At 45.6% G+C, this 13,873-nt stretch overlaps 1 protein-coding gene across 1 annotated transcript in view; it reads left to right on the top strand.

The window, feature by feature from the left end:
- The window catches only part of Pik3r6 (phosphoinositide-3-kinase regulatory subunit 6), a 68,333-nt gene that overhangs the window by 38,904 nt on the left and 15,556 nt on the right, over positions 1 to 13,873 (top strand). The window contains exons 12-17 of the mRNA XM_045131925.1: positions 103 to 181; positions 4,023 to 4,145; positions 8,808 to 8,918; positions 12,389 to 12,476; positions 12,788 to 12,858; positions 13,436 to 13,526. Of these exons, the coding sequence (XP_044987860.1) occupies positions 103 to 181; positions 4,023 to 4,145; positions 8,808 to 8,918; positions 12,389 to 12,476; positions 12,788 to 12,858; positions 13,436 to 13,526 (563 nt within the window). The remainder of the gene's footprint in view (positions 1 to 102; positions 182 to 4,022; positions 4,146 to 8,807; positions 8,919 to 12,388; positions 12,477 to 12,787; positions 12,859 to 13,435; positions 13,527 to 13,873) is intronic.

The raw sequence follows: 13,873 nt of genomic DNA on the forward strand, positions 1-13,873 counted from the left end.
TCGAACCGGGGTCCTTAGGCTTCACAGGCAAGCGCTGAACCGCTAAGTCATCTCTCCAGCCCATTGCATTCTTGCCCAATGTGCTTTACTGCTCACCGGCAGGACACGGGAGACCAAGAAGTTCTGCCTCACTCCCAGACTCAGCCTGCAGCTCTACTACATCCCGCTGCTCACACCTCAGGTGGGTGACTGCAGGGGACGGCGGGGGACTGGGTGGGTGGGTGGAGTCAAGAAAAGCCCCAGTGGAGAAGGAGGGGCAGGAGCCCACCTGCAGCCTGGCTCTCTGGTTCAGGAAACACAATCACCATTCTGAGAATGTGGAGCCAGGAGAAGTTTGGGGATCTTCCAAGCCAGAAGCCAAGCCAGGACCCTAGTTTGGGCATGTAGGCCAAGACGGGATCTATCACTACAGCTTGTGTTCTTTCTCACTTTTTTTGGTGTGTGTATGTGGGGGGGGGGGTGGATTTCAAGGTAGGGTCTCACTCTAGCCCAGTGTGACCTGAAATTCACCATGGAGTCTCAGGGTGGCCTTGAACTCATGGCAATCCTCCTACCTCTGCCTCCCGAGTACTGGGATTAAAGGCGTGCGCCACCACACCCGGCCTTTCTCACTTTTTAATGGACCTGTCAGTGGTGGCCAGTATCCTGAGGGGTCTCAGGGACCTCCCACCCAGGAAACCCTAGATCCATTCTTAACTATGCTGTAGGAAAGAATTTTAGGAGCTGGAGGCGTGGCTGAGCAGCTAAGGCACCTGTCTACAAAGTCTAACAACCTGGGGTCAATTCCCCAGTACCCACATAAAGTGGCATGCACAAAGTGGTGCACACATCTGGAGTTCTTTTGCTGTGGCTGGAGGCCCTGGCACACCCATTCTCTCTGTCTCTATCTCTCTCTTCTTGTAAATAAGTAAATAAAAGAAAAAAAGCTTTTTAGGACAAGTCAGAGGAAAGCAATGTTATCAGAGTACAATGCAGTGAGGGGAGAGGCAGACTTAGGAAAAAAAGGCAATACACACCCCAAGAAATGGCTACTCAAAAGAAAATCGCCTTGTAACTATCTAATGATAACTTTATTATAATTTTGTTACATTGCTCAAAATATGTAATTTAAAACCAAATAAAAACATTAAGCAAGGTTTTAAATTTACATGGAGTTTAAAAGTTAAGTAAAGAAATATGAGGTAGTTCATTATTTCTCTTATCCTACAGAATTTCCCTTTATAAATGAAATGTCTAGCTGGTTTTCTCAGGTGCATTGTTTAGATGTAGGGATGACAGAGCAATGATGCAACATTTAGACTCAAATGTCACAAACATTCTGGCCTGAAGTCAGCACAGTGATGTTTTAACATTGTTGAGATATTTCTTTTTTTTTAATTTAATTTTTATTAGCATTTTTTATGATTATAAAAAAAATCCCATGGAAATTCCCTCCCTCCACCCCCACACTTTCCCCTTTGCAATTCCATTCTCCATCATATTACCTCCCCATCTCAATCATTGTACTTACATATATACAGTGTCAACCTATTAAGTACCCTCCTCCCTTCCTTTCTCTTCCCTTTATGTCTCCTTTTTAACTTATTGGCCTCTGATACTAAGTATTTTCATTCTCACACTGTTGAGATATTTCTTAGAGAAGGGAATATTGTCCCTGCAGATAATCCTCACAGTGAATTTTGCTAGCAGTGCTAAAATTATTGACTATCATCTGGCAAGAGAATTCAAGCACACTTTTGGATAACAAGCTCCTTTCCCTTCATGTCCCCTTAATTTTCCCTACCAATAGTTTAGGAAAAGGAGGAATAGTGGAAGAGCAGCAGGCTGGTGTGATGAGAGACAAATTACCCTTTTACAATTGACGTTTTATTGTTGTTTATTTCGTAACCTTTGTGAGAGAGGAAGGAGAGAATTGGTGCTCCAGGGCCTCCAGTCACTGCAATCGAACTCAAGACGTCTGTGCCACCTTGTCCGCATGTGCAGCCTTACACACTTGTGTCACCTTGTGTTTCTGGCTTATGTGGGACCTGGAGAGTCGAACATGGGTCCTTAGGTTTCACAGGCAAGTCCCTTAACTACCAGGCCATCTCTCCAGCCTCTACAATTAATGTTTAATTAGAAGAGTTACAGCTCCCTGCCAAGGCAGCATTGTAGGGTCCAAAGCCAGAGGAGGGAGCTCTGAAAACCCCAAAGACAAAGGAGAAAGTTTCACAGTGTAAAAGGGTGCTAGGGATACAGGAAAGTCCTTGAACCCTAAATCCTAAATTGGTGCCTAATTTTTTTTTCTTTTGGTTTTTCAAGGTAAGGCTTCACTCTAACCCAGGCTGGACTGGAATTGACTATGTAGCCTCAGGGTGGCCTCAAACTCATGGCGATCCTCCTATCTCTGCCTCCCAAGTGCTGGGATTAAAGGTGTGCGCCACCACGCCTGGCTAATTTATTTTTATTTTATTTATTTGAGTGAGAAAGAGACATATAGAGAGTGAATGGGCACATCAGGGCCTCCTGCCACTACAAACAAACTTCAGACACATGTGCCACCTTATGCATCTGGCTTATGTGGGTCCTGGGGAATTGAACATGGGTCCTTTGGCTTTGCAGGCAAGCACCTTAACTGCTAAGCCATCTCTCCAGCTCTCATGTCTAATTTTAAACAAAGAATTGAATAAAATAAGACTGAGAAGGATAATTACTAAGTTATCATATTTATGTATTTAGGAAAGTACAGTTAAAGAAGTATAGAACCAAGAAAAGACACCTATGTGTCTTGAGAGCCCACATGGTGGACCTGGAAAAACCATGGAAAGGACAGAAAAGAGAGTCCAAAGAACTCCTGCCATGTGGAGAAACAGCCATGTGGAAAGTAAAGGCTGAGTTGGGGGGGAGGTTCCCCTCAGCTCAGAAGCTCACCAGCAGCTGGAGGATTCCAGGTGATTAGGGAGCTCAGAGACCTTGCCTCCCCTTGCAATCATATTTATAACCTTATGGTGTGGGCCCCACCTTCTGGCTCAGGTGAACCACAATGAGGGGTGATTGGTCTGGGTTGGGAGCTGTCTCAAGAAGAGGTAGCCAGGGCACCAAATTTTGGGGTCTAAGCTTGACCAACCACAATGTGAGGATTAGATTTAAATCCTAGGAGAGACCTTCCTCCCAGGAGGGGTTCAGGTTGTTTGTGGACAAACAGGCCTAGGGAACCAGGTAAGAGGTCAGCAGCCTAGTCATTGTTGGATCTCTAGCAAGTGCAGACTGCAAGGATAGGCCCAAAAACATTCCTGTTTCCTACTTTTAGGGGCCCAGTCATCCTACCTGCCTAAAAAGAGCTACCTGACCCTCTCTTAATAGCACATAACCCAGCCTCCCACCTAGGAGCCACAGAGACAAGGGAGAGTGGGAGGTAAAGGAGGTTTCTGGTCCTCCAAGGTTTCTACGGGGAAGAGGCTGTTTTGTCCTTCCAAGCTGCTATTGCTCACAGCAGCGGTGCGGGTTGGGCTGGGGAAGATAGAAAGACACCAGATAAAAGAATAAATTAATTTGTAATTCAAGGTTGCCTCTGCTCAGGCAATAAGGCCTCTTATGTGACCACATCTTTGTTCTATTACCTGCCTGAGAATTAGTGGCAAGCTTCTTCTCAAACGGGGTGTCTGTCTGTCTCTGTCTGTCTCTTCCTCCTCTCTCCAGCTTCTCTCCCCTTCTCTCCCCCTTCACTTTCTAGAATCCCATGCAGCAGAAGCTCATTGATGGGTGAGAGCCATGAAGTGTGACTTCACGCTTCACTTTCTCTGGTTCTCAAAGCAATCCTTGTCTCTCCCCTTGTAAGGTCTATAGTCATTTTCAAGCAACCCTAAGAAAAAGCTGTCGCTACTTCACCTGTTTATGAAAACAGGACACTAATTTGTGTTCACATGGCGCAGAAACTGAGGCTTCCAGAGGTTAGATAACTTGAGCACATTAACAAACAATGGTACCTGGGGCCCTCAGACCAGGAGAGGGACTAATGGCTCCACCCATGTCTTTATCCCCAGGACCCTGCAGCATCCAAGAAGCCTGAGCTGGGAGAGTTGGCCTCCTTTCTGGGCCGTGCAGATCCTTGGTATGAAAGCACTGTCAACACCTTGTGTCCCGCCATCCTCAAGCTGGCTGAGATGGTATGGGCAGCATAGGAAAGGAGGGAAGGTAGGAGGGAGGGAGAGGGCAACATGGATGGGATGGGGGGATGGAAAGGTCCAGAAGGGAAGGAAGAAAGGGGTGGCACTTTTACATACTACACTCAGCCTCTGATCAGCTAGTCCCAAAGAATTTGTTCATTTACTACTCACAGAAAGTAGGCACTCTTGTCACCAGGTGCTATTGTGACCATACACACATATGTCTCCATTTTAGAGACCAGTCAGCTGAGGCACAAAGAGATTATACCTAACCCAAAGTTAAAAAAAAAAAAAAATGAACCGTACAGTCCTCCTTGGAACCAGGCAGCCTGGCTCTGAACCACCTCTGTCATGTCCTAATTGTGAGTTAGGGGAAGGGAGGCTTGGGACAAATTGGGATGGGGTTTGGGGGGATATGAGTGCCTTGAAAAAGCCTTTAATCAGAGTTATCACCCTTTCTGTCGTAAGTGTTGAAGATGGTTTTGTTTTCAACTTTGAAATTTACCACCTTTCTATCCTGTGGCCCTTATGTTCTTTCCACTCCCTCTTCCACAATGCTTCCTGAGCCTTGATCAGTGTGTTAGAAGTCTCCTTTAGTGTAGAGCTCTCAGCAGCTTCTGATTTTCTGATTTGATGAGTTTTGAACTTTCTCAGTATCTACAGCCATCTCCCTGGAGGAGGCTGTCAGGCTAGCAGAGAGAACAGCACTCATGTTTAATCCACCACTCCCTCTGTAAGGTCTCCTGGACCGTAGCAGATGTGATAGGGATGACTTGTCTCATGCCAGGCAGTCGGCTTTCTTTTCTTATTGTACTTATGGGTCTTGGGTCTCCTTGCCATCTGCAAAAACCTGATTTTTCTAGCCAACAGTAAGAGCAGCATGAATTAAAAGGGACAAACTTAGACATTTAGAAGACTTCGACCACAGAACTTTTAGACAAAGAGTGGAAGCTTTCCTCAAGGGTCTATGACCTTACAAGCCATAGGCTTCTGACTTACTCTGAATTTCCTCCCACTGATAGAGTTGGCCTCATATCCAATGAGAGAGCAGTGGGTTTCTCCCATAGTCTAGGTGCCACTATTATACCAATGTGTGCACCTTGCCTAGCTAGTTGATTGTGTAGCCTGGAGGATCTACTTCTTTTTGTTTTTTAAATGTTTTTGTTCATTTTTATTTATTTATTTGAGAGTGATAGAGAGAGAAAGCAGCAGAGAGAGAGAGAGAGAGAGAGTTCTGGACGCCAGGGCCTCCAGCCACTGCAAATGAAATCCAGATGCCTGTGCCCCTTGTGCATCTGGCTAACGTGGGACCTGGAGAATCAAGCCTCGAACCAGGGTCCTTGGGCTTCACAGGCAAGTGCTTAACCGCTAAGCCATCTCTCCAGCCCAGGATCTACTTCTTGTACATGTTGTTGGTGACTTTTATCCTCCAGCAGCTCCCACATAGTGCCTTCCAGTACTGTGAGAGCTAGCTGACAGGGAGCTGGTTCCCACCTCCATTCCAGCATGATCTCTTAGTGTCTGGTAATTACAGTCTATAGTGTCTTTAGTTCTGGTGGGAAACCAAGTGCTTTGGCGATGGTCTGCATTGTTTGAGAGCCTTGTGGGTCTCCCTGACCCAATATCTCACTGTGTTTTTCTGAGGGGGACCCAGTTTTTGTACTAGGATTTACCTGCAACAGCCTATGGTTTTAGGGTAAAGCTTTCTCCACCCCTGCATGGTGCTTCTGCCCAAATTCACTGTCTCTTTCTCTCTTTCTACCACTCCCTCTTTTTAAGAGAGTTATATCTTTAAATTAGCTAACCAAGAGGAAGGTTTCTTTGTACAGATTTATGCCACCATTAGTTTTGTGTATCTCCCACCTCCCCTCCTTCCTTACCCCAGTCATCCCCAGACCTTTCTACCACCTGAATTCTATCCCTTCACTTGCCTGTCTAGTATCTCCTTCTCTGACCTCTCCTGACTTCTCTTCTCTCCAAGCCTTAGTCTAGCTTCCTTACCAATATTACTGATCCTTACTAAAACTTATAAACAAATCAAATTACTCCCTGTTAGGATCTGCATATGAGAGAGAACGTGTGGTCTCTGTCTTTCTGAGCCCGTGTAACCTCATTTAGTTTGAATTTTTTTCCAGGACCATCAATTTTCTGCAAATATCTTGAGATATTTGAGAGTGATAGAGAGAGAAAGCAGCAGAGAGAGAGAGAGAGAGAGAGTTCTGGACGCCAGGGCCTCCAGCCACTGCAAATGAAATCCAGATGCCTGTGCCCCTTGTGCATCTGGCTAACGTGGGACCTGGAGAATCAAGCCTCGAACCAGGGTCCTTGGGCTTCACAGGCAAGTGCTTAACCGCTAAGCCATCTCTCCAGCCCAGGATCTACTTCTTGTACATGTTGTTGGTGACTTTTATCCTCCAGCAGCTCCCACATAGTGCCTTCCAGTACTGTGAGAGCTAGCTGACAGGGAGCTGGTTCCCACCTCCATTCCAGCATGATCTCTTAGTGTCTGGTAATTACAGTCTATAGTGTCTTTAGTTCTGGTGGGAAACCAAGTGCTTTGGCGATGGTCTGCATTGTTTGAGAGCCTTGTGGGTCTCCCTGACCCAATATCTCACTGTGTTTTTCTGAGGGGGACCCAGTTTTTGTACTAGGATTTACCTGCAACAGCCTATGGTTTTAGGGTAAAGCTTTCTCCACCCCTGCATGGTGCTTCTGCCCAAATTCACTGTCTCTTTCTCTCTTTCTACCACTCCCTCTTTTTAAGAGAGTTATATCTTTAAATTAGCTAACCAAGAGGAAGGTTTCTTTGTACAGATTTATGCCACCATTAGTTTTGTGTATCTCCCACCTCCCCTCCTTCCTTACCCCAGTCATCCCCAGACCTTTCTACCACCTGAATTCTATCCCTTCACTTGCCTGTCTAGTATCTCCTTCTCTGACCTCTCCTGACTTCTCTTCTCTCCAAGCCTTAGTCTAGCTTCCTTACCAATATTACTGATCCTTACTAAAACTTATAAACAAATCAAATTACTCCCTGTTAGGATCTGCATATGAGAGAGAACGTGTGGTCTCTGTCTTTCTGAGCCCGTGTAACCTCATTTAGTTTGAATTTTTTTCCAGGACCATCAATTTTCTGCAAATATCATAGTTTCATTTTCCCTTTCCACTGAGTAGAATTTCATCATATATACATATATACCACATCTTCATTATCCATCCATTCATCAGTTGATAGGCATCTGGGATGACTCTATTTCCTAGCTATTGTGAGAATTATAACTCTTCTGACAATGTCTTTGCATGTACATGGAGGACTGTTTGGCTGGGTATCAAAATATTTTTTCCTTAAATGTGATGGAGATTACAGGAGGACAGTGTGATACAGGCTTCATTGGTCCTCCTCAGTTCACAGCATTTCTTCCAACCAGGACACATGCAAGATATTTTTACCCCTCTCTTATAATTAATAATTTGCATGGCACTTCCAAAAGTAGCTTCCATGTGAAGAAACTGGAGACATTGTGAGCAATAACAATATTACCAGAATAAGTTCAGAGGTCAGCAGCATGAAACTTTTTTAAGAAAATACTATTTCCATAAACTGGATATGCTAGTCAAAGATATTTTATAAATCAGAGTTACCTAAGATTTCCTTCCAACTCTGATATTACAGGTTGAGCATCCATAGACTGAAAATCCAAAATTTGAAACACTCTAAAATCTAAAACTTTTTGAGCATCATCACAAGATCACATGTGACAGGTCATAGTTGAAACACGGGCACACTAAAAAGCATGAAATTCCATTCAGACTATAAGGATATGTGAAACAAAATTAATTTTACATTCAGACTTGAGCCCCATCACCAAGATATCTCATTATTTACATGCAAAAAAAAATTCAAAAATCTGAAAAAAGCATTTCCGATAATGTGTGTTCAAGCAGGGTATCATAGATGTTCTCTGTTTGCCTGAAAACCCCAGTTTTTATGCCTTCCAATCACTTGGGGCTGGGGAAGCCATGAAGGACAAGGCAAGAACTCCTTTCCTGATAGCATTTCCCAACAGCAATATCCCAGTACTATTAGGTTATTATTTATTTGTCTCATTGTACAGTTGAATTCATGCTCCTTTTACCTCAACTTCCCAAGGCACATGCCATCATAGCTTATTAGTTTATTAATAGATTCAGAGTTAGCTAGAGCTGAAAGAGATATCAGATATAGCTCAACCTCTTATTCTACCCTGAAGAAAACTCAGGCTATAAAAACTATGAATAAGTTTTTCTGCAAGCTTTCTGGTAGTAAATGGCCAATCCAATCCTAGACTCCTATCCAGGATCATCCATCATTAGTGACACTATCAAGCATCTTGCCTCCTTCAGGCATCCAGAACTGTCCTTTGTAGATATCCATGCTTAATATGTCTTTGTGCATCTGAAATGAATCTGATTCCCTGGGAAGATGGAGCTCTGGGAAGATATATTTTGATTGGGAGTAGAAATTAGGTGTTCAGGAAAGTTTGGAGTGTGTTGAAGGATCAGCTGGGTTTGTGCCTCACAGGTTGTGTGGGGGACTTTGGAGTTTCTTTCTTGAAAAAAAATGGGGCCCCCTTCAGCAGCCTAGAGGGAGATAGCTGAAGACATTCCTCATGTCCCTCATAGCCTCCCTGCCTGGACACATCCCGGACTGTGGATCCCTTCATCCTGGACGTTATCACCTACTATGTTCGCATGGGCACACAACCCATCTATTTCCAGCTCTACAGGGTCAAGGTAAGCCTCTCCCCAGGGCTTGCAAGTCTACCATACCAGCCTGCAGAACCCTGGGCCCCACACTCTAAATATCACGATTTGGGAGACACGGGTCAACAGGCTGCAAATCATGAAAGTGCTCAGCTGCTCTTGGTTCTGTGCTTTGTCTTCTTGGTGTCAGGCAAGCTCACTGTTAACTTGTAGGCAGAAGGCTGCTTGGAACTGTCTTCCAGCCTCTGGTCACAAATCCCCGAGGCTCTTGTTCTCTCTCCTGCAGTATCTCTCTTCAGCCTCGTGGAGACCTCCAGGTTCCTGCACTTTCTCACACCCTCTCGCACCTCCCACCTGCCCTCCTTTCCTGCTAGTCAGTCTGTCATCTGAGCTACTCTGTAACTTTGCTCATCATTTCCCCTTGCACTCTTTCTCTCCTGCGTACTGCCACTTCTCCCCCACTTCATACACTTCCTTCCCCCTCCCACCTGTCCTGTCTGCTGCCATTTCCCTTCCTTTCACTCCGGCTGGATTTGAGTGGCTCAGCTATCAACTCCATAGTGATCTGGGCATGTCTGCAGCATTTCATCTACCAGTTGGTCATATATGTGCAGATGTGTGCCACTACTCCACCAAAACCATGCATCCTTTGAAATCGGGACTGTATCTTACCTTTGAATCTCCTGCTCTTCAAACAGTAAGTGTGTGTGTGTGTGTGTGTGTGTGTGTGTGTGTGTGTGTGTGTACACATTAGAGAATGTGTCAGTGGCATCTTTAGGGACTGGATGGTGGTGAGCATATAGTTAGAGTCCATCTTTGCTAGTGAAACATCCATTGCTAAGCACCCCAGCTCCTCCACTTGCTAGCTGTCTCTAAACTTAACTTTCCTCATATTTCAAACAGGAAGAATAATCTTCACTGTACAGAGGGCCCTTGTGAGAATCCAGATGAGAATAACCATGCAGTAAAGGGATGAGGGGAAACACTTAGTTGCCTGTAGTCCAAGTGGAGTATCTGGGAAGACTCAGTTGCCTGTATTCTTCAGTAACATCAAGTGCTCAAAAATTCTTTGACCTTTTCAACTCGACTGTTGTGTTTGTCTTTAAAGTCTTCATTAACATCTAGTGTTAGGACAGGCATCTCCTGTAGAGAACCAAAGTTGGTTTTCAGGGTTCTGTGCAGGAGCCAGTTTTCATGTTTATAATGAGGTTTCTCTAAGTACTCAAGAGGAATGCACTGCTCCTCACTTCTTTCTCATAAATATATTCTATTTAAGCATTTCTCTGGAGTGGCTTATGTGGGACCTGGAGAATCAAACCTGGGTCCTTAGACTTTGCAGGCAAGTACCTTGCCTCCTAAGACATTTCTCCAGCCTTCTACATAGACATTTTATGCCAGACTTCATTTGAAATCACCCTGCTAATGAAGGCTACTTGGTACTTGCCTGACCCACGGGCCTGTCCTAGGGGAGGCCCAGTGCTGTTCCTTATCCCATCTAGCCGCTAGAGATTTCTGAAAGCACATGGAACTGGTTCCTCAGCGCCATCCTCCACACCCCCCCCCCAATTTCCTGTCTGGTCATCGTTTCCTCTTGCTCTCTATGCTGAGGTGGATCTTTTCTTGATCACCTTGATTCTGGCCCTTAACCCAAGTTCCAAAGTGCAAAATAAAATAACACACACACAAGGAAAATGAAAAATCTTTTCACTGTGCAAGAGGAGCAATCTCTTGTAAACAGATAACATGCGCTGGAGGGATGGCTTAGTGGTTAAGGCAGTTGCCTGCAAAACCAAAGAACCCAGATTTGATTTCCCAGGACCCATGTTAGTCATATGCACAAAGGGGGTGCACACACGTCTGGAGTTCGTTTGCAGTGGGTGGAGTCCCTGGCCCACCCGTTTTCTCTCTCTCTCTCTTTCCCTGTAAAACAAATAAATAAAACAACTTAAAATGAAAGGTTTGACAACTGCTGGCCCAGCCCCCAGGACAAACCCAGGGTGCTCTTGTCTTGTGTCAATGAGGAAGAATGGCCGCCAGGGGGAGCCACAAGGGTGTCTCAGTTAGGAGGCTGATGGAAAAGAAGTTGATCTGGGAATTAAACTTTGCTTTGGAGGTTTGGGGATTTGTGGAGGATTTCTGAAAGCAAGACTTGGCTTAGGATTGGATGCTGGCAGGAACTGGGAGTGATTCTATGATTGAGCACCTTCCTAATTTTTATGGGGGAGGCTGAGGGATTAACATCATGGTATTGCTGGGCTGGGAAGGCTGCAGTATGAATGGCTTTGGGCTGCTTACGGAATGGGCTGTTTTTTGTCTTGATTCATCATGATCACCCAGCGCTAACACTGGTAGCATCGGAGCAGGCCCAGCTGCCAGGGGCTGCATCTCTCTCGTGTCCAGGTCTCTCAAAGCTCTTTGCTTGCTCTTCCATGGTGTTCAGACACCCTCTTTCTTCTCCCAGCCACATCTGATCTCTCCTTAGGAGGTCCCCTAGGCTAACTAGCTCTTATCACCCAGCCCAGCCCAGGCTTCTCTGTGCGCAGCGAAAGAATAAGTTCTCCCTAACCCTCATGTCTGTAATGCAGCCTATTATTTTATTACTTCTCCCTGTCCTCTCTGGGGTGAATTTTGTTCCCTGTGTGCCTTACCAGGTAGCTTTTTTGTTTGTTTGTTTATTTGGTTGGTTTGGTTTTCAGTACTGGCAATGGGTCTAGTGCATACCGGGCAAGTACTCTACCCCTGAGCTTCAGCCTCAGCCCTTGGATTTTCAATAAACATTTCCTCCATTATTTATAAACAGTCATTAATTGTTTAATGGCAGGGACACATTCTGAGAATGTTATCAATTAGGTGATCTGTCATTGTGAAAACATAAGACTGTGTATTCACACAGCTCTAAATGGAACAAAAATCAACCATTTGATGAGACTCATGAATGCAACCAAGGGACCAGACAAATGCCAGATGTGTAAGGCTGCTGCTGACATAACGGGCATGCTGCCTTACAGTAAACTGTATATATGTGTAAGATTTCACTGTAAAATAACAATAAAAAGTATAGTGTTATAAATGCACAAACTAGTAGCATAGTCATGTGTTATTACCGAGTATTGTATCCCTATCTGTATTGGTTTTGCAACTTTAACTTACAGCACAGTAGGTTTATTTCTACCAGCACAAACACATGAGTAAAGATATTGTGCTAAGATCTTACAATGGTAAGAGATCACCAGGTAACGAGAATCTTCCAGCTCTGTTATAACCTTGGGGAACCACTATGGAATATGTGTTGTGTTGTTGAGTCACCTTATTATATATAACATCACTGTAGATTCAGACCCAAGTGGTCACTCCATGTCACTCAGAAGCGAGCTGGATGAATGGGGGACACTTACCCTGCTTCCAGACCGTCTCAAGCAGTAGGGTCAGTCTTCTTCAAACATCTTCCTTCCTTCCTTCTCTCTCTCCCTTTCTCCCTCCCTATCCTTTCCTCTCTCCAGATCTTCAATGACCTAAGCCAAGAACCCACAGAGGACATTTTCCTCACAGAATTGAAGGTGAAGATTCAAGACTCCAAGTCCCCCAAAGGTGAGCTTTTCTCCCTTCTGCCCAGAGCTCAACCTGGCTCAGCTTCCCGGGAGCCCTGCTTCCTGCCTCTTGCCAGACTGCACCCCCAGCATCACCCTGCTGCATCCTGCACCTCTGCTGAGTGTCATGTCTGTCCCTGCTCCCCACTCCAGAACTCCTCAAGCTGAAAGCCAGCCCCTCCCATATTCGAAATGCTACCTCTTCATTCAGGGACAGCTACTGGGTCCACCCAGCAGCTCAATTATGCCTTGGTGACATTGGGGGCTTGGGTACGGGTTTCACACCTCACCCTTTCTCTCATCTCCGCTCAGAGGGCTCTTCACCCCGGAGGAGAGGGGCAGCTGAGGGCCCTGGCGGGGAGCTGTCTATGTGCTACCGAAAGGTCAGTATCACGGTCATGGCCAGCAAGGGGGCCAGGTGGTACAGCTGATGAAAACCAGCTTCGGGGGCATGAGGGGTGTAGGTAGAGCTAAAGGAACCTCTCCCCCTTTCCTGAAGCTGCCTTCAGTCTCTCAAGTCTTTAACAAGTGCTGGCACTGTGGGGATGGGGTTGGGGGAGGTTAACGCTTTCCATGCAGACAAGAAGGCGATGTGATCTAAGAAACAAGAGGGCTGGCCCCTTGCTCAAAAACCTCTTCCTTAAGCGTTGACCATGGAAAATGTTAATAAAAATTGAGAAAAAAAAAAATAAACTCGCATCTCAAAAAATAAAAAACTTGAGCACAACAAAAATGAAGCCCCAATTAAAAAAAAAAAAAAAAAAAGCGTTGACCAGATAGAAACGTAAACTGATGTCATTGGAGAGCTGTTCTTTGGAACTGTGCTGTGTGGAATGTTCCAGGCCTCTGCAGGCTAGAGTCTTAGGGTAGAGCAGGAGCATGGAAGAGCTGAGATGTGAGGAAGTGGGGACAAGGGACACATCCTGAGGACCCTCCTCTGCTCTTCAATTCCCTCCCCAGGTCCCCCTCAGCCACAGGCCGCGGGAGGTCAGTGTTGCTGTGCGGGCTACCGGGCTGGTCCTGAAGGCCATTCCAACCAGTGACACTGGAGGTGAGGAGCTGGGGGTGTAAGTGCAAAGGGAGAAGGGGCAAGAAGGAGAAAGTCAGGCAGAGACAAAAGAGAGAAAAGGGGGATCCATGAGAGAGGGTCACCCATCCTCCTTTTCATCACCGAGCTCAGGCTGGGATGAACTAAGACCCGAAGTGTCCTGGGTAAAGCAGGGCCTCTGGGCTCAGACCCTCGCTCAGGCTTTGGGGCTGGGCCTCCGCAGCTGGAAGGCAGAGTGCCACCGAGAAGGGGAGACTCTCACCTTTGAATTGGACCATTAGAGCTGGTTGATTTCGGCTTGGAAATTTTGGATTTTGCATATATCTTTTTATAAAAAAATAACAAAATAT

Source organism: Jaculus jaculus, chromosome 12 (assembly GCF_020740685.1).
Source record: "Jaculus jaculus isolate mJacJac1 chromosome 12, mJacJac1.mat.Y.cur, whole genome shotgun sequence".
In the NCBI taxonomy this organism is placed as follows: Eukaryota; Metazoa; Chordata; class Mammalia; order Rodentia; family Dipodidae; genus Jaculus; species Jaculus jaculus.